The 21990-nt window shown below is 40.2% G+C and overlaps 1 protein-coding gene across 4 annotated transcripts in view; it reads left to right on the top strand.

Moving 5' to 3' along the window:
• LOC130929534 (5'-AMP-activated protein kinase subunit gamma-2-like) overlaps positions 1 to 21990 on the top strand; it is a 63098-nt gene that overhangs the window by 14199 nt on the left and 26909 nt on the right. For 3 of the 4 annotated variants that reach the window (XR_009066912.1, XM_057856732.1, XM_057856731.1), the window contains exon 4: positions 15361 to 15587. Coding sequence is in view for 3 of the 4 variants with exons in the window: in XM_057856732.1 (XP_057712715.1) it covers positions 15361 to 15587 (227 nt within the window). In the remaining variant the exon portion in view is untranslated. Of the gene's footprint in view, positions 1 to 6869; positions 7255 to 15360; positions 15588 to 21990 lie in introns of those variants that run through there. The other variant, XM_057856734.1, reaches the window with a different exon arrangement.

Genomic DNA, 21990 nt, shown 5'->3' on the forward strand with positions numbered 1-21990 from the left:
AAGTTACTTCATGCTTGTTGTAGACAACGCCTGAGCCTTAAAACGTTGACATTTTGGGGGGGACAGAAGTATTGTGATAGCTCACTATTACACTAAGTGAAAGTGATGTCGCTCTGGGGTTCGTGCTTCGATTCTCACTCTAGTGCATTGCGTTTTTATATTTTATCTGTACTTGTTTGTTTTTTCCGTCTAAGGAACAGACAAAACCTAGTTTAAATAATATCCATGTTTGTTTCAGTGAAGTTTAGGATTTGATGAACTAAGAGGCAGCTTTGTGTCCCCTGGCCTTTAGGGGGGCCTAAAAAGCGTCATTTTTCTTCCTCTTTTTAAACGCAAGAAACCAATTTCTGACTGTGGCCACAAGGGTGCACTGCAAGCTTGTTTTGTTTCATCTGCTTGTTTTGACATGCTCAAATGGTTTCATCTGGCATTATCCGGGTGTTCTTATCTGCAATGATGGTATAATCGACCTCTTTTCCAAATATGATCTTGTTGGCCTTTTTAAGGCTCTCGCTGAAGAAAACTTTCCATGCATGGCCTTATCTGGAAGTAACCAGGCTCCTTTCTCTCCTTCCCTCCAACATATGACCCCCCTCCTCTTGTTGCTATAGCATGCCATTGTTGTCAGTAAATAATGGAACTGGGCATTTTTTGATTTTCCAAAAATGTTATTGTAAGGTGTTAAGATGCTTAGTGTTCATGTTTAACACCTCCCAGGCATGAGATTCAGGTTTCAAATCACAGCCCTCAGCTGACTTTCAGGGCTGAGATGTGGATTGGTTGCCAGTAAATGCAGGGCATATTATACCTATGGACAGTTTTAAAGTGCCTGTGACACGAAAAAGCATGTTTATTTCATAATACACGTGGTATTTTATGCTCCTGAATGATATGGACCGCTTGGATGTGTGTGGAGGGGATCGCTATATTTATTTAGTTTTTTTAATCCCGCGCTAGGAAAATGAGTGACTTCCGGCTTCGGTCTTGCATTGAGGAGGAAGGCGCTGTGACGTGTACGGTAGAAGACATCCTCTTCACTATACAGCGTACTGTTGTGTATGGGGACGAATGATTCAGCTGATTTTGCGGATTAATACGTTTATTTTTCGCATCACGCCAGCCAAACGGCTGCAGAAAAATCATTCTGTATGAGGGAGAGGCGTATGCGCCTTTTTGGAGTTTCAAAAGGTTCCCATTCACCGTGGATATTTACTGTGGGACCATTGGACTTACGAGGAAGTGAGTAAACATCTTGTTTTGTATTATGTCAAATACGAATACAGTGATTACAAAGTAAACACTACAAACTTCCTTTAAATGAAGGACTACTTATGTTTGATCATTGATAGGCATGTAAAAAGCTGTCCTAATGGTCATTAGCAGCAGCCCGTTAGCTGCACAACAACTCCAGCCACCCTCCTCCGGGGAACGAACTGTAAATTGCTCTCCGCCGGGCGGTTTGTCGATCCGCGACGACAATAGACAACCGGGTCGTCATGTCAAATAATCCAGGATAGTTATGTGTGATTTTCCGCTTTGAAGACTTTGAAACATCACCCGGTTCGGGTTAGCATGTCGGCTAGCTGTCACGCCTTCTGGTTTGTTTACATTCTCCGAAGCCGGGGAAGGGAAATGACGCACGATTTAGGTGTCATAAAATATAGTTCGGGAGGTGCGACAGTAAAGGTGAAATCGACAGTTTTGACCATTATGGAGTCATTTTGCCATGTCGTCCTGAATAAATGCATTTTTATTATTTCATATTCCATTCAGCACAAGACTGTTATTTGTCATGACCATGCCATTTATTTAGCAATTGGGGAAAATACTTGGATAAAAACAATATCCTGTAAAAATATTGAAGGAAAGAGACAGAAACAATGACATTTTGGTGCTCTCTTCGTCGCGTTTTCCTCATTGTGAATAGTTCCCCCTCGACGGGCTGACTGGTCCTTCTCAAGCCATTTATATAGCTATTGGGGAAAAATACTTGGATAAAAAGAATATCCTGTAAAAATATTGAAGTAAAGAGACAGAAACAATGACATTTTGCTGCTCTCTTCGTCGCGTTTTCCTCATTGTGAATAGTTCCCCCTCGACGGGCTGACTGGTCCTTCTCAAGCCATTTATATATAGCTATTGGGGAAAAATACTTGGATAAAAAGAATATCCTGTAAAAATATTGAAGTAAAGAGACAGAAACAATGACATTTTGCTGCTCTCTTCGTAGCGTTTTCCTCGTTCTGAATAGTTCTCCCTCGACGGGCTGACTGGTCCTTCTCAAGCCATTTATATTGCTATTGGGGAAAAATACTTGGATAAAAAGAATATCCTGTAAAAATATTGGAGTGGAGAGACTGAAACAATGACATTTGGCGGCTTTCTTCGTCGCGTTTTCCTCGTTCTGAATAATTCCCCCTCAATGGGCTGAATAGTAAAATCGATGAGACCAGTCTACCGCTGACGTCATCCACCTGTTGGGGACGCTAAAGCCCTATAATGGTAGGCGTGGCTAACTGGCAGATTAAAAGGCTAATTTCTCGTCATCTGTGCTCTGCTAAATTGTTGTATATAGTCGAATCGTCTCAAAATATGATTCTAATTCACATAATAATGCCATTTAAGACTTTTTTTCTCGTGTCGTATGCTCTTTAAGGGCAAGCAACTGGCGGGCTGCAGGCCATATTTGGCCCGCTCGATGGCTTTTATTATGTGAAATAAAAGGCGCAGGGGGAAAAAATCTTTCTTGCTCTCTCATAGCGTTAAAGGGGAAGTTAAGAATTTTTTACATTAGGCTTAATCTTCGAGTTAGCGGGGGTTTAATTAGTCGGTGGAGTGGATTTCAACAAATTCCGTGCAGTTATTTATTCGTTTCAGGGCTCCAGAGTGGCTAAGCTAGCGCAAGTCCTAACCTGCCAATAAAAAAAAAACAACAACATATGCATGTATGAAAATCACTGATGAGCCATGCAATCAATAGTGTTGGCTATGCTTTCAGGATGAAGCTATTAAAACCTACCATTGCATGTCAGTAACTCTAGTATGAACAGCAACATTTGTAATCCAGCAGCTCTGTAGGTAACAGGCTGCAGAGCGGAGTGATATTTTTTCCACCGGCGTGAATATGTCGTAGCCAGCAGTAAGTATCCACAGTTTGTATTGTTCCTCATTCTTCATTGGGAATTTTTGGAAACTGTCATTTGCCCATTTCTTCTGTCAGTTTCCACAGCTTCTAAATGCACGTTTCCCGTTGATTGATGCTGCATTCGAGGACAGTGGGAAGTTTTCCAACCGAGTCGTGAAGTCAGGAAAAAAAGTACCCCGACTTCACTAGTTACTTCAATGAGACGTCACTCGACAAAATGCGCTGCCTGTCGAAAAACAGACCGTCAATAGTAAAACTAAAGAAGGCAGTTTACAGTGTGGTCTATTTACCTTACCGTCGTTTATCCTTCACTATTTGATCGCTTAAGAGAAGCCATGTTTGCTAGAGGTCAACATGTCTTTTGATGGCCAAAATAAAAAAACGCTTGGAACGCTTGGAACGCTTTGAGGTTCCAACTGGTACCATCCAAGTGGGATAAGTCTGACTTCTCATCTTCCTCGAATGCAGCACGAGCACGAGCATGGGTATTTTGAACACTGATCTGGATTTTGAATTTATTTGACTGTTAGATTTGTTAATAGAGATGTCCCAATCGATCGGCATCCCGATCGATCGGGTCCGATCACGTCATTTTCAAAGAAAAGGAATCGGCAAAAAAAATATCGGCCATGCCTTTTTTTAATATATATTTTTTAATTAAATCATTTTCTAATTGTATTTGTTACAGACATAATATGTTACTATCATTCAGTCTTTAATTTAAGCTTAAGGTAGGGTTATCAAATTTATCCCAATAAGGGCGGTAATTAATTTAACAAAAAATGTATCACATTAAAAGATTTAACGCAATTAATGCATGCGCTGCACGACCTACTCGTGCATTGTCGCGCTCCATCTGTAATGGCGCCGTTTTCGCTTTGCCTATATAGAGAGATAAAAAGCTGCGTGAAATGAGTAGAGTGAATTTTGGCAGCCTTTGGAGTCTTTTTTTTTAATTGGCTAAAGCCTTCCTACGATTAGAAATATCATGGGAAGCAATGTGGGGAAGTAAGGTAGCAATTGATCTTTTTCTTAACACCTTAAGTTATTTTCCAACGCAGAGAAGATATATCAATTGGTAGCACTATGCACAGTCATGGTTCCACTTCGCATCATGCATTGGGCATGGCTACAGTATAATTTACTGAAAGCTCAACAAATACACTAGATGGCAATATTTAGTCACAATATACAAAGTCACAAGTCTTTCTATCCGTGGCTCCCTCTCACAGAAAGAATGTTAATAATGTAAATGCCATCTTGAGGATTTATTGTCATAATAAACAAATACAATACCCATGTACTGTATGTTGAATGTATATATTTGTCCGAGTTTTATTCATTTTTTTCTTAATGCATTGCCAAAATGTATAGGATCTGGAAAAATTATCGGGAATGATTGGAATTGAATCGGGAGCAAAAAAAAGCAATCGGATCGGGAAATATCGGGATCGGCAGATACTCAAACTAAAACGATCGGGATCGGATCGGGACCAAAAAAACATGATCAGAACAACCCTATTTGTTAATATTGGTTTTTATTGGCATGCTAGGATGGCACCATTGACTCACACTAGCTTAGCCACTCCGGACCCCTGAAATCAATAAATAACTAACAAACTGCACGGAATTTAATTAAATCAACTCCACCCGCTAACTCCAAAATTAAGCCTAATGTAAAAAATTTGGAACTTCCGTTTTAAGAATAGTCTGTTAACGTTTCTAATCAGAGAAATGAAACCTAACAATAGACAGAAATTCTTTAAATTATATGTCATGATTTGTAATTCACAAATCATGCAATTCACAAGAAAGCACACTGAGCAAAACATTTCTCCAGATGATGTTACTACAGTGGGGCAGATAAGTATTTAGTCAACCACCAATTGTGCAAGTTCTCCTACTTGAAAAGATTATAGAGAGGCCTGTAATTGTCAACATGGGTAAATCTCAACCATGAGAAAAATAATATAGAGAAAAAAAAAACCCAGAAAATCACATTGTTTAATTTTTAAAGAATTTATTTCCAAATTACAGTGGAAAATAAGTATTTGGTCACCTACTAACAAGCAAGATTTCTGGCTGTCAAAGAGGTCTAACTTCTTCTAACGAGGTCTAACGAGGCTCCACTCGTTACCTATATTAATGGCACCTGTTTTAACTCATTATCGGTATAAAAGACACCTGTCCACAACTTCTGTCAGTCACACTCCAAACTCCCCTATGGCCAAGACCAAAGAGCTGTCGAAGGACACCAGAGACAAAATTGTAGACCTGCACCAGGCTGGAAAGACTGAATCTGCTATAGGTAAAACGCTTCGTATAAAAAAATCAACTGTGGGAGCAATTATTAGAAAATGGAAGACCTACAAGACCACTGATAATCTCCCTCGATCTGGAGCTCCATGCAAGATCTCACCCCGTGGCGTCAAAATGATAACAAGAATGGTGAGCAAAAATCCCAGAACACCATACCCACTGTTTTTATGCAAAGGGACCAGGACGACTGATCTGTGTAAATGAAAGAATGAATGGGGCCATGTATCGAGCGATTTTGAGTGAAAATCTCCTTCCATCAGTAAGGGCATTGAAGATGAGCTGTGGCTGGGTCTTTCAGCATGACAATGATCCCAAACACACAGCCAGGGCAACAAAGGAGTGGATTCGTAAGAAGCATTTCAAGGTCCTGGAGTGGCCTAGCCAGTCTCCAGATCTCAACCCCATAAAAAATATGTGGAGGGAGTTGAAAGTCCGTGTTGCCCAACGACAGCCCCAAAACATCACTGCCCTAGAGGAGATCTGCTTGGAGGACTGGGCCAAAATACCAGCAACGGTGTGTGAAAAGCTTGTGAAGAGTTACAGAAAACGTTTGGCCCCCGTTATTGCCAACAAAGGGTATATAACAAAGTATTGAGATGAACTTTTGGTATTGATCAAATACTTATTTTCCACCATGATTTGCAAGTAAATTCTTTAAAAATCAAACAATGTTATTTTCTGGGTTTTTTTCCCACATTCTGTCTCTCATGGTTGAGGTTTACCTATGTTGACAATTACGGGCCTCTCTAATATTTTCAAGTGGGAGAACTTGCACAATTAGTGGTTGACTAAATACTTATTTGCCCCTCCGTATATAGACTAGCCATCAATTTCATTATGAAGGCCACACAGTCAGTGGGGTGGACAGTAAATAGGGGGTATAGGGGGGCCATGGCCACATCTGGCAACCTCCCAAAAGGCACCATTGCTTCCCAGCTCTTTTAAGAATTGTAGCAGTAACACAGTTATAACAGTCTATTGCACAATTCAAGAAACATATTAATAAGATCACTAAATTAAGTGTTTGTGTGTTATATAACAGTCGAATCATAGTTAACGTCATCTGTCATCCGCACTGAATGGACCAGCTGACTGCCACTGGATGCTCGCCCCCTACGGTCACCTGACAAGGCCTCTTAAAGGTCTTCACCCCAAAAAAAGTTAGCGACAGCTGTCGGCAGCACCATTGCCACACTTGATTGTTGTTCTCCGCCAGTGCGAAGCAGATTTTTCCGTACAAGCTCGTGTCACGCTTTGGCTGAGTTTACTCTCCAGGGGGTGGGGGTGGTGAGGGTGTGCGTGCTGCAGAGGGAGGTGGGCCAAGTGAAGGCGCAGACATCAACCAATTGCCGCTGTTTGCCATGGCATTTTTTTTAAGGTTGGTGCTATATTAAAAGAGAGGCCACCCACAGCTGCATCTGACAATTTACGACTCTGATGCAGCTGATAGGTGGGAGGCTCCCCAGGGGAGGACAACTTCAACTTGTCATGCCCAGTTCAATGGATTTTGGATGGATATGCGATATTAATCTGTACGGCAGTCAGGTGAAATCGTTCATTTAAAGGCAAACTGCACCATCGCTTCTCTTAAAGGACAAACAGCGGGTAAGGAAGCGAAATAGAGCGAGCGTCCTTCAGTGTCCGTTGTCATGCGGATGGTCGCGGCCAAGTTCAGTATTGAGCCTGCGACCCGCCGATGAAGAGGTTCGGCAGCCTGAGGAGGAGCAAGAAACGGAAGGAGCAAGATGGGCTCGGAGGGAGGAGGCAGTCTGAGGCATCCTGCCTTTCGGGTAATTTGTTGTATCTGCTAAAGATCACAGTGATGGTCAATGAATGTGTTTAGATTTGGATTTTATTATTTGGCAGTATTCTGCTGAAGTGGTTTGCAAATTTGTATCACTGTCCAAAGGTTCTGGGTTTGCATCTGGTGTTTTCATGTCCTCTCTGTACTCTCATTTGAAAAGCTTGCTGGTTAGTAAACTGTGTGTGAGCATTTGTCTCTAACATTTCTCTCAAAGTCAGCTGGGATAGCTTAAATGACGAGCTACCGGTCCAGGCTGGCGTTTGCTCAAAACGCCGGGATGGGCTCACGTTCATATATAGATATTAAAATTTTAAAAAAGTAAGATGTATACCGTGCAGTAGAGGTGGGATTCAACTTTATTGTTATTACACACGTAAAGCTACAGCGCAACAAAATGCAGTTTGCATTTAACCAGAAGTGCAAACAAGAGCAGAAAGTACAGATACCACTATGAATAAAGAAATTAAATTTAAATCTCAAGATATTTCAAGAAAATAAACTTTTTATTTATTATGACCAAAATCTGGAATATACTGTACACTGTATATAACTGCAATTGTCTAGTAAACAGTTTAGGGTGTATCATGCCCAGAGGTGAGTAGATTAGCCAAAAATGTTACTCAAGTAAGGGTAGCGTTACTTCAAAATAATATTCCTCAAGGAAAAGTAAAAAAAGTCATCCAGAAAATGTGCTCAAGTACAAGTACAAAGCATCCAGTGAAAAAATACTCAAGTAATGAGTAACATTGTGAGTACATGTAACTGCTTATTTTTCTTAGATTTTTTTTTTTTTTTTAAACAACAGTATTTTTAGTTCTCTCAGCAAAAACCTATCTATACGCACCGTTGTTATAATGATACTGTACAATAACCCATTACATAACCTCATTAAGCCAAAGAAATTTAAAAAAAAAAAAAAAAAATCATTAAATTCCAGCAAGGAAAAAAAAAAAAAAAAGACAGAAATGAAGCATTTATTGTCCAAAGAGCATGAGTGTCCTCTAGTGGAGAAAATAGTTCCTAGTATGAATAGTGAAAAGTTCCTTCATAGTTCCCATTATGAAACTAAAAGTATAATTTCTCCGGTTTTTCGTGGTCAGTTGCTGCCAAATAAAAACAAGAGAGAGGCTTAAATCCGCGCTTTCGAGTCATGTTGAGGGCATCGCTCTATGTCAAATATTCATTTTTTACCATGCGTTAAAGACGCCACGTGATTGAAAAGGCCGGCGTGATCATAGAATGGCAAGCTTGCATCTTTGGTGCGATTTGCGTGATTGGTTTAATGGAGTCATGTGATTATTGTTGCGACGTCTCATTGATGAAATTAGTAAAACTACTCTTGGCCTCCCTGGTAAAAAAAAAATAAATAATAATATGTAGAATAAAGAGGAAAAATGTAACGACTGTTGTGTAGCCCAAAGTAGAAGTAAAAAGTATGGGTTAGTAGAATTACTCTTAGAAGTACATTTTTCTCAAAAAGTTACTCAAGTAAGTGTAACGGAGTACATGTAACGCATTACTACCCACCTCTAACCACGCCTCATGCCCATAATTCCGATGATAGTCTCCAGCACCCCCACGACCCTCATGAGAAGTGGTACAGAAGTTGAATGAATGAATAAATAAACAGTATATTTAATTGCTTAATTAATCAAACCTTTAAATCGATATGACTTTTCATGAATAGAAAATACTGCTTCACAATCATGTAACGGAAAATCAGTACAGATGCCATACATATTATAAATACAAGTGTTTGACACAATTTTTGTTCTTTTAGAAGCAAGTACTAATGTTTTACTCTACCGGCTAGCTAACCTACAAATCAGCAATTAATCAATCAGCCCTGATACAAAAAAATAAAAAATCGGGCTTTGAAGATCGATGCGAATACTTTCTGAGAACATGCCAACCAAATTTCATTGTGATCAAAACCTGAATAACAGAGGCATAGATCAAGAATAGGAAGACAAGGGAAACTTCACCAGATAGATGCCAGTGTCGCTTCGAGTGACCTACAGTATATACCTGTCAGATGAGTAAAAACTAGAAGAATTATTGTTGGACAGCTTGCGAACGGTAGCTAAGTTGGCCATTGATTTTCAAGTACAAAAACGTTACAGCTTCATGCCTGCTTTCAAGGACACAGACATTTCACCCCATTTTTCCAAAAACTTTGCGCCCTCAGTCAATCGTGGATTTTTTTTTTTTTTCCCAATTTAAAAAATAACTAAATAAATACAGATGGGCTGTCCTGATCTGATCACAGAGTCTCATTCTCCCTCTTGCTCCTTTTCTTGGTCAGAGAGTGCACTGGAGTTGCTTATTAAAGTTAACGATGATTGACAGACTTGAGGTTTGATCTTGCCAGAGATGCCTGGAAGCCGAAGCATCAAAACGCTGCATGCGTCAATCATCGTTTAACTTGTTAAAAAGTTGCTGGGGCAACCCATTGTGTGTAAGTGAGCAGCTTGAGCGGATTTGAGTGGACTCACTCAATGAAGCATTTAATAAAGACAAACATTTTTCTACTTGTTTAAAAATAATTCAGAGGGACAGTAACATGATCAAAACTTATCATAATTATTACATTATAAGTCCTTACAAACCATATATTAGAATGTATATACATAAAGGTTTTTTAAAATGATGTAATTATTTTTTTTTAGGGCTGTCAAACGATTAAAATTTTTAATCGAGTTAATCACAGCTTAAAAATTAATCGTAATCAATCGCAATTCAAACCATCTCTAAAATATGCCATATTTTTCTGTAAATTATTGTTGGAATGGAAAGATAAGACAAGACGGATATATACATTCAACATACTGTACATTAGTACTGTATTTGTTTATTATAACAATAAATCCACAAGATGGCATTAACATTATTAACATTCTTTCTGTGAAAGGGATCCACAGATAGAAAGACTAGTAATTCTTAAAGGATAAATGTGAGTTTGTATATTGTGACTAAATATTGCCATCTAGTGTATTTGTTGAGCTTTCAGTAAATGATACTGTAGCGAGTATGGGAAGTGGTGCAACCATGTGTGTGGGGGCTACAATTGTTATATCTTCTCTGCATTGGGTATAATGAAGGGTGTTAAGAAAAAGATTAACTCCTCTTATGCTTCCCCACATCCCTTCCCACAATAATTATAGTATTATATTGTTGTGGGAAAGTTATTAAAGCTTTACCAGTCAAAAGCTTGGCACTAACGATTGCTTGAAGCTACTTCACTCACTAGACGCTGCCTCTTAGGTCTTTATATAAGTAAAATGGCGCCATTGTAGGCTGTTTGCGGCAACGCATGAGTGGATCGTTCCATGCATACGTTAATTGCGTAAAAATTTTTAACGTGATTAATTTGAAAAAATTAATTACCGCCCATCAACGCAATAAATTTGACAGCCCTAAATCAAACATTTCCTATATGTATTTCTTCCCAATGATAAATCGGAATAAATACATTGAACACACACCAAAAAAATGGGGTGTTTTTTCACCCCATTAACCGCGAATAATGAGGTATCACTATAATTCTAATTTTTCAAATAGTCACTCACTTTCTAAATGATCTTTTTGGTGAGGACACTCACTGAAATGTCCATTCCTCCATTATTCTTAGACAGATAAGAATTGAACTTGGTATGTTTATTTTAGGGATGTATGCTCATCAATCTGCAGTGCCTGATTTTTAATTTTTTGTCTATGGTTTGATTAATTAATTGCGGCCCTACTGTTTCCGTAGTTTCCGAGTTGGCCAGGGCATGCATATGCCTTCTGGTGCCCACATCATGTATCTGGGCTGATGAGACTTTTAGGGATTGGAGCACCTGTGTATGTCTGCAGCATTTTGCTGAATGTCTGAAATTATCGATCTATTATTATATCACTGCAGCGTAACTTCCAAAATCTTTTAAAATTTATATTATCACCTAAAATACACAGGTAATATCAGCAACTGTATGATATGTCACAGCCTTAATGCGCAGGCTCAACGCAGCTCCATGTCAAGAACTTCTAGCTTCGAGCTATGCGGTTTAGTACACGCGACCTCTGCTGAACCGTCCGGAAGAAACCCCAGCCATATGTGGCTCTGTCAGGTTGTTCCGCATGACATGCTGACAGCTTGGCTTGAAGCGTCGCTCATCTGATCTGTAGAATGTGTCTTTGCTGTACTAGTGACATCTCGGAGGACTCTTTGTTGGAAGGGGCAATTTGAGGTCAGCCGTCTTCTGTGTTTTGATTAAGGCCCAAACTCCCGTCTTACAAATTAAGTCCTAGAAGTGTTTAAAAGACTGGGTTTGCCCCCTCTGGTTGCGGAAGTGAGCAGTTTACATTGCACCACCCATACGTTGACATAGAGAACGCATACAGCCCAAATATGGGTTTTAAGAAGGTGGAGGAAAACATGATGTCTGTCATGGAGGTGCTCTGAAGCGAATTTAAAATGAGAGATGGCAAACGCTATGGGTGAAGTCACCCGCGCTCTGTCCAGTTCTTTACAATCTATGGTTCCGGAGCACCCAAGCTTTTTGTGGTTGCAAATGGCACACAGTGAACAGTGAAGATTATGTGGTCTCACTGCACAAGAAGGGACCCTCATTTACCTTCCTATTCACTGTTTTAGTTGTTTTCTATCCCATAAAAAAAGGTTTACTGTAATTATGACTTTAGTACTGCATTAGTGTAGGCTGGTGATAGCCTACTGTGTGTTTCCCTCAAATTCAAGTAACATTGGCAACAAGGGAACGAATCAATGATGTACAATGTGGACTTCCTGTACTTATTTCTCTATGCATGTACAATATATATATTGGGCTGTCAATTTATTATTAAATGATTAATCACAATGGGGTGATATTTTAAGCAAAATGTGAAGAAAAAAAAACAAAATTACTGATTGCACCAGTCAGAGCTTGTCCATGTTGTCTTTCTACCTGTGCAACCTTTCAGATAAACATCCGCAGTGGATGCAAATGAGTTTAAGTGGTTAAAAAAAGTCATTCATTCATTCATTCATTGTGTGATTAATATGCATTAACACATGATGAGTGTCATATTTTGGAAATTGATCAAAAATTAACGTTTTAACTTTGACAGTCCTAGTAAATGCAGTATGTATATGGTAGTTTTTGATTAATCCTGTCATGCACATTTTTTTTAACACTTACAGGGCACTTATTGATTGCCATTGATGGCGTCTAATTCATTTTGACAAGAATGGGCGAATTAACAAACATTCATAATAAAAAATATATATATATATGCATATGTATATCATTTTGGCGGAAAACACTGAGGTGACTTGAATTCCCAATCGGAGACCCCCAATTTGGCCAAATTTCAAAACGATCCTATGTGCATGCATGATACTTCATTGGAAAGCTTACAAAACTCCGTGTAGCATGTCTCACCGTGTGTCAAGAGCCGTGAATGACCACAGCCAGACTTTTTGGGGATTTCATAGGTGAAACACAGTAATATAACAAAGGTCGCAATGCAGAAATCGCAGACATGAAGGAGTGATCGAGATTTTCTTTATCAAATATTTACTCTTTTAAACGTTTTTTTTTTTTTTTTTTTCCTATGCTTGGAATCGATTATCATCTAAAATATCGGGAAAAATGTGACAGTAACAAAAAAATACAATTAAGCGATTGTTATGAGGAAGATATCCGTGACCTATTTACAGACAGTATTTTTTTTTTCATTGTGACGTAATTTGTATAAAAGTTTAAAATATGCGATTCAATAATTTTATAAAGCTGTTTTTTTTTTTAAATAAAGATTTGACATGAATTAATGATTCTAAGCTAAAAATGATAGATGATAAATAAAATTACTTCTTTTTATGGCTGGGTTGAAACAAAAGCGGTTGCGCTGTGTCTGTAAGCGGGGGTCTCCAGGGTAAAATGGACAAATGAAAAATAGTTTGGGGGCTTAAAACGCCATGAAACTGCTATGGCAGCATACATACATATTGTTCTATCCAACACAAAAGTTATTTTGGCTTAAAATACAGCAGTTTATTTTAAAGAGGAGTGGAAGAGCAGAAACTGCTTTTTCAGCCTTGTGTCTTCCGCCAAATACAGTATATATATATATCCTAAAGTGTTAGAGTAATCTGCCCTCATTATGAGGCGTTTTAATGTAAATGTAGATTAAAGAATTGAGTGTGCCATATGCACTTACTGAACATTGCATTGATTGAAATGGCAAGGATTTGTCTTTTGGGATTACACTTTATTATTGTGAATTTTGTGTAAAATACGGCGCGAGTGAGTTTTGTGGAATACAAACATATTGTTAATATTTTCCCCTATTTCTAATGCAGCTGATCAATCAAGATTTTTGTGTGGAGGTATGTGTGTCAAGATGTCGTTTGGTGTCAGTAAAATTGCCGAGAAGGCGCACGCTTCCTGTGTCCTGAGAGTCGCGCCACCACCCCACATGCAAGCAGGCTCAGGATAGCGAGGTCCCGGCTGCCCTGTTATCTCCTCCTGTGGAATGTGCCTGAGCAGCACGGCTAAAATAGGAAGGCCAAACGGCGGGAGCAGGACCCGTCACACGTCAGCTAAATGTCAAGCGATACCGCTGGCCCACTGATATGGATTACAGCTCACAAGCCACGAGCTTGTCAGCCATTACCTAGAATTTTTCCACCTCTATCTTTCAGTATCCTCTACTAAGAACTAGACCAGACATGTCCAAAGTCCGGCCCGGGGGCCAAATGCGGCCCGTGCTCAAAATTCACCCGGCTCCAGCCTCCGTCATAAAATTAATAATGTCTGGCCCGCACACAGACTTAATAAATTGGTCAGCAGTACTGCTACCAGCATATGAAGTAGCTAAGTAGTTGCTGAAGTAGCTGCTCCTCATTTACCCACTAAAAGGCAGCAGCACTGTAAGCAACATTACCCAGTGTGACCCTCTACTTCCAATTTTCTAAAATGGCAGCAATCAACAAAAAAAGTTGACTGTGTTGGCTGACGTTTCAAGGATAGGTGGATATTGGACTATTTCTTCACTAAAATACGCAGCAACTTTGCCTGATTTGCAGAGACAGTCGCTGTTTTTAAAAGAGTTCAATGTGAGGCGATATTACCAAACAAGACACGCTGACATGTACGACAAGATTTCAGGGAAGATACGCGGCGAGAAATTGAAGCAACTTGAAGCTAGTTTAATTTCACAGCAGCAGTATTTTACAAGAGCCCAAGAGTCGAAAGAGAACTGCGCAAAGGCTAGTTGCGAGATTGTTAAAATTCATAATTTGAAAAAATATTAAAGCAAATGTGACACACAGAATGGTTTGCTAAAATTTGCCTCAATACTAAATAAATTCTTCATAAAGGAAGTCAGCTCAGGTCGGCCCCCCACATTTTTACCACACCAAATCTGGCCCCCTTTGCAAAAAGTTCGGACACCCCTGAACTAGACCTTTATTTTTGACTGATGTTAATGTTGAGACACCTTAAATATTTTCCCTAAACAATACTGCAGATTAGTGATTGTTTTGCATTGTATTAAATGTAGATGTCTACGATTATTGTTTATGCTCTGTCTGCCTCCCAGTTCAAATGGATTGGACATCCATTGGTGTCAATGACAGCGGATGAGTTTAAGATTTATGACAAAACGGGATAAAAAAATTTTTTTTAAAATCCAGTCATGATAGAACAGTTCACCAACCGTAGGCAAGCTATTGAAAGCACATTACATGTCACTCAATGTCTGGCTTGGCAAATATGTCGGCGATGTCACATGTCATGGCGTGAGATTGTGACGCCTCATGTGAGAGTGACCTGTCATGTGACTAACACCTTTGGCCCAAAGCAGGAGCTGCATGGCAAACTGCTCACTGACAGCTTGAACTGTCGGCTTCTCTACAACTAAGTTGGATTTGAAAGTGAAGTTACTACATCCTGCGAAATTCCTTATCTTCAGTCGTGCATTCCATCTCGAGCATCAGATGTTATCTGCAACACCCTTCCAGTGCCTTCAAACCATCAAATTGTTAGTGTCACTAAAAGCGTTGCAATGCATTTGACAATACTTTTTTTTTTTTTGTGGTCTTTTTCAGCCTCTGGTGTCTCCACACCACCCACCACCCCAACACAGGCCTCCAACCAGTCTGTGTTCACCCAGGAGGCCCAGCAGGGCGGCCCCAGCCCAGAACGCTCTTGGGAGCGGTCCCGCCCTCGCTCGGTGTCCACGCCTCTGGACACGGGACAGCGCCTCGGTCTTCCCTTCACTAAACCCCCGAAACCTTCTTCCAGCCCCGTGCCGGCACATTCTACCTCGCAACAGGTGAGTCACGCTGAAAAAATGTTCCTAATCTTGTTAGACCTTTAAAGGGAGAAGCTGACTATTTAAAGATGTGTTGACCACAGGACCATTAAAATGCTTTTGATATTTGAACGCTAATCTATAACTAAATGAGGCTGTAACTCCTCGTCATCATTGCGCGTGAGTTATTTCATGAGTTTATCGTGTGACCACACAGACTTCAAATTGATGTTTTTGGTCTTGAGCTGGGGACAGAACACGTTTTGTTCATGGGAGAAACTTTTTTTCACATCCTTGCTACAAAACTAGATCAAAGGTTGCTCTGTAGTTTTCGAACTTTCACAAGTGGACTATAAGGGACACGCCTGTGAAATTTTAAGTGGCAGAGATAAAACTTTTATCTTAACTATTAAACCAAATGTCATCCTGATTTGATTTGGAAAAAAACATTGAACAGACTGTAGGTTGAATTTGCGCACCAGCTTTGATTAGTTCTTGGATGTTACTAGTACCAAATGAATTCTTTTCATCCATCCATCCATCCATCCATGCGCTATCTCAATTTTCCTATCTATTATATTCGTTAAAGATTCTAAATTATAAATTGGTGTAAATGTACTATAATGCAGTGCTTAATTTGTAAATCTTAAGGTGACGCAAAGTACATATGAAAGCGCAGGGATGACGAAACGGGAACAAGTCCCGGAGCATAGCAGAAAATGGTGCTGCAAACGACATGCAAATGCCCACTTGCCATGCTGTGGGACTTAGAAGCCTCAATTTCAGATAATATCCATGGTATCAATGTTATGACAACACTTTACAATTATTTAGGCTATACTCTGCACAGCACGGGCAACTGCACACATAACCACAGATGGGCTTACAGTTCACAGTCAGCAATTAGTTTCTCAACAGGTCTAACTTGTAAAACATAAAAAAAAAAATCAGATATTACAATAAATAACACAAATCTCCCCTTATTAATATTTATTATAATAACGGGTGGGTTTGAAAAAGTTCTCTTTGGCCCCAAAGTTCCCACCGTCTGACAAATTGTGCAGCCCAAACCCAAATTTCCCATAAAAAGCCAGGGATAGTAAGTCTGGATCACATTGAACTTACAGTGGGGCAAATAAGTATTTAGTCAACCACCTATTGTGCAAGTTCTCCTACTTGAAAAGATTAGAGAGGCCTGTAATTGTCAACATGAGTAAACCTCAACCATGAGAGACAGAATGTGGAAAAAAAAACAGAAAATCACATTGTTTGATTTTTAAAGAATTTATTTCCAAATTAGAGTGGAAAATAAGTATTTGGTCACCTACAAACAAGCAAGATTTCTGGCTGTCAAAGAGGTCTAACTTCCAACGAGGTCTAACGAGGCTCCACTCGTTACCTGGATTAATGGCACCTGTTTTAACTCATTAACGGTATAAAAGACACCTGTCCACAACCTCAGTCAGTCACACTCCAAACTCCACGATGGCCAAGACCAAAGAGCTGTCGAAGGACACCAGAGACAAAATTGTAGACCTGCACCAAGCTGGGAAGACTGAATCTGCAATAGGTAAAACGCTTGGTGTAAAGAAATCAACTGTGGGAGCAATTATTAGAAAATGGAAGACATACAAGACCACTGATAATCTCCCTCGATCTGGGGCTCCATGGAAGATCTCACCCCGTGGCGTCAAAATGATAACAAGAACGGTGAGCAAAAATCCCAGAACCACACGGGGGGACCTAGTGAATGACCTACAGAGACCTGGGACCACAATAACAAAGGCTACTATCAGTAACACAATGCACCACCTTAGTGACTCAAATCCTGCACTGCCAGACGTGTGCCCCTGCTGAAGAAAGTACACGTCCAGGCCTGTCTGCGGTTCGCTAGAGAGCATTTGGATGATCCAGAAGAGGACTGGGAGAATGTGTTATGGTCAGATGAAACCAAAATAGAACTTTTTGGTAGAAACACAGGTTCTCTTGTTTAGAGGAGAAAGAATACTGAATTGCATCCGAAGAACATCATACGCACTGTGAAGCATGGGGATGGAAACATCATGCTTTGGGGCTGTTTTTCTGCAAAGGGACCAGGATGACTGATCTGTGTAAAGGACAGAATGAATGGGGCCATGTATCAAGAGATTTTGAGTGAAAATTTCCTTCGATCAGCTAGGGCAGGGGTTTTCAACCCAGTCCTCAAGGCACACTGTGGGTCCTGGTTTTTGTTCCAGCCGATCCAGCAGAGACAGTTGAACCAATGAGGCTTCTGCTAAAACAAGCCACACCTGACTGCAATCAACTGATTGCACTTGTAAAACACCAGATTGGGGAAAAAGTGTTGTCATCTTGTTTGGTAAGAATGAAATCCTGCACCCACAGTGTGCCTTAGTGGAATAGGTTGGGAACCCCTGAGCTAGGGCATTGAAGATGAGACGTGGCTGGGTCTTTCAGCATGGCAATGATCCCAAACACACAGCCAGGGCAACAAAGGAGTGGCTTCGTATGAAGCATTTCAAGGTCCTAGAGTGGCCTCGCCAGTCTCCAGATCTCAGCCCCATAGAAAATCTGTGGAGGGAGTTGAAAGTCGGTGTTGCCCAACGACAGCCCCAAAACATCACTGCTCTAGAGGAGATCAGCATGGAGGAATGGGCCAAAATACCATCAACAGTGTGTGAAAAGCTTGTGAAGAGTTACGAAAACGTTTGGCCTCTGTTATTGCCAACAAAGGGTACATAACTCAGTAGTGAGATGAACTTTTGGTATTGACCTAATACTTATGTTCCACCATGATTTGCAAATAAATTCTTTAAAAATCAAACAATGTGATTTTCTGTTTTTTTCCCCACATTCTGTCTCTCATGGTTGAGGTTTACCAATGTTGACAATTAAAGGCCTCTCTACTATTTTCATGTGGGAGAACTTCCACAATTAGTGGTTGACCAAATACTTATTTGCCCCACTGTAGCTGCTGTCCAAACACTTGTGCATCCCATCCCTGACCTGTCGCTGGATGTCCCACGTTCTTCTCTGCTCAGTGCTCTCTCTTCTCCTTGTGAATCTTCCTATAAGCAAGCTGATGTCGCGGTTCCTGCCTTTTTGTTCCGGCTGCTGTACTGGGCTAGCTGATGTTAGGGTACTGGCCTGTTGCTCCGGCTGTTGGTGGTCCACCTGGTTGAGTGCTGGCGCTGTAGCTGGCCCCCACTCCGGGTGGCGCTGAACCTGACAAGCTGTTGCCACGGTAGCAGCTTAGCTGGCTGTCCGTGAACCAGGCTAGCTGCTGCGGCGCTAACCTCCTGCTGTACCCGGTCCTTCCCATTAGCATGATCGCTGCAGCTGCCGTCATTGCCGGTTGTTGCTTTTCTGACTAGTTTTGAACTATCTTCCTTCTTTTTGAAAAAAGACGGTAAATGCAACTTGCAATGAAATCTTTTGGGCATGTTGAAATACCGTTTGATCCTGGCTGCTTGCTCCCCAGATTTTTTTCTTATGTCAGGGGTGTGATTTGTTGGTCTAGCTTTTCAGTGACTCTGTCAAATTACGTTAATTTCTTATTAAAAAAAAAAAAAACAACAACAAAACATGCAATTCTTGGGATTTGTTCTGTAAATGAATTTATGCATATTATTATTTTATTTTATATATTTTTTAAAAACATTTTTTATTATTTCTTATACACGAGAGGTGCCGGATCTGCCCAAATAAGTCCCGGAACACAGGGAGGCCAAAATCAAGAGGTGCCGGATCCTGTTCGGGCAGGATTCGGCACAAATTAACCCCTGCTTTAATCTCTGTGCAATTGTGAAACTTGTGAAATTTATTTTACTAAAAATGTCATTCGGAATTTGGAGTGGTTGAATATATCACAAAGATTGCCTCAGTATAATTTGGCCTCCAAATGAGCCAGTGTGCTTAAGATTTGAGCATTCAATGAGCAGCTCTGATTGGTCAAAATGTACCTCTTTGGCATTGAATGTCCATTCAGAAACATCAAATATAAATCACTTTTTCACCACTTTAAGTACAACATTGTGTGCAAAAGTTTTGACACAAGTTACATTTTCCACAACTACAATTTTCTTAGAACGATAAATAAATTTTGCTATAACGACAAATTTATTTTCTACTAGTTAACCTTTTGTGCAACTACATGTTACTCCTTCAAAATGTATTTTCTACTAGAGGTTACTTAAGCACTGAATTTACATCAACATTTACCTCCTTTGTGCCTCCTTTCATTAAAAGCCTTCTGAGCTGAATTCTAATTACCGTAATTTTCGCACTATAACGCACACCTGACTGTAAGCTGCCACACACCAAATTTGACACGAAAACGACGTATGTTCATAGATAAGCCAAACTGGACTGTAGGCCGCAGCTGTCTTCACTATACCATGGGATATTTACACCAAAAGATATTAACCAGTAACTCCTTATTTGACAGCGGCATCATACGACTGTCATAAGACCAAATGAACCACCATGAAGTTTTGAATTAATTAGCTGCAAAGCTTCAGTGCTTCAGAAAGCTTCATTTGGCCATCACTGCTAATTTGGAGGAGACAGTCAACCTCTGCTGCCACATGCTGTCAATACTGTTGTTGTTCAACGTGCCTCCTAGCATGCATTGCAGCGCTACAGATGTAAACAATCAAAATTCACGTTTTGTGCAAATAATTTCTTCAGTTACTGTTCCACTTGTTTCATTGATCGCTAGTTATGGTATTTGGTAATATTTTATTTGACTGTGGTGCCATGAGACTCATTAGACAATCAGAATTATGACATGACGCTGTCATGAGCATTAATGAATGCTTATGACGGATGTCATTTAGTTTTATCCGGCAAATGATCTTACTTTTGAATGGATGTAAAAGGTCTAAGCTGGACATAAATGGAGTTAGTGACATAATTTGCCAGATGACACTTAATGACATCTGTTATAATCGTTCAGTAATGCCCATGATAGTGTCATGTCATCATTATTACGGTTTTATGACACCGCCGTCAAATAAAATGTTACCTATTAACCCAAATAAATCATCAAATAAACCCCACTAGACTATAAGTCGCAGGATTCAAAATGAAGGAAAAAAGTAGCGGCTTATAGTCCGAAAATTACGGTAGATATGCTGAAATCTCCCAAGATTTCGAAGTGGAATCATTTGCTATGGTAATGTAATGTAATGATAACACATTCATGAACAAGTTGACTGCCCGTATTGTTTCTAATCATTACACTGTCAATTTGGGTAAATTAAGTGTTGGTTTTTATAGAAAGAAGCCCTGAATGTATGGTCTCTACTGATTCTAAGCTCAAGTTACTTGTGTTTGTGCATGTGTGTGTATTGGTAGACCAACAAAAGGTGTAAATATCTTATCATGTTCGCCATATCTCAAAAAGCATTTAAGCAAGACAACACTACCCAGATCTCACTTCAAGTGAATCATGGCGGTGATGTATTGAATGAGGAGTTACTGTGCTGATTTAATGAATACAAATCTAAAGAAATGATGGATGCTCAGTTGGGGTCTGCTGGGGCAAATCGATATTTCATCTCCAGTGTTGTGCGCTGCTGATATTAACACCTAAGGACTGCTGATGGTGATAGAGTAGCAGCGGGTACGCGCTCACAGGGCTTCTCTAGCATCTCTGATAAAATAAACCACTGATGTACTGTAGCTGTATTTATATTTTTCCCTAGTCCAGGTTTTAAAAGCAATCAATTTAATGGCTCATAAAGCTCTGGAGTTTTCCGTGAAGCCAAGAAGGGCTGCGAGCTTGCTGGGATGCGGCAGCGGCGGATTTATGGGAGTGTTTGGCCACAGAAGCGCTGTGTCACCGTTGCAGTGCGATGTGGGCAGGCATCCCCGAGCAGGTGTGCCACTGCTTCGGTGGCTGTGTTCCGCATGAAGTATCCACTGGGAAATCCATTTTGTATTCAGGCCCGGATCTAGGTTTACCGACCAGAGTCGGTAAACTCTACTAACTTGACTAAGAAATCTTGAGGGGGCATCCCCAATGCAGGCTTTTTTTTACCCACTGCATTTCTTTGGGTTTGGGACCGGCGCAAGTAGGACACTGGCTTGTGTCCCGTTTAGGCTGCATTAATTTTTTGCTGGGTTTATTTGTTGTTGTTGTTTTTTTTTTCTTTTTCATCTATCTACTTATTCTCGCAGTCGGCTTGATGTCACGATGACGTCATCTCGCATAGCAACATTTCGCCATTTTGAGATGGGGGCAGGCACAGGTAAACATCCGTGGACAAACGTTGTCTGAAATTCATATATATCAGCTGTGTTTTGCGTCTTTTTTTCATAAAATCGTCTTAAACATGACTTATTATTATCACGAGTCACTGCCGACAGACGCGAGGAGGCGATACAACTTAAAATTAGCGTGTATTGGCCTGCAAATCTG

The sequence above is a fragment of the Corythoichthys intestinalis genome, chromosome 14 (assembly GCF_030265065.1).
Source record: "Corythoichthys intestinalis isolate RoL2023-P3 chromosome 14, ASM3026506v1, whole genome shotgun sequence".
Classification (NCBI taxonomy): domain Eukaryota; kingdom Metazoa; phylum Chordata; class Actinopteri; order Syngnathiformes; family Syngnathidae; genus Corythoichthys; species Corythoichthys intestinalis.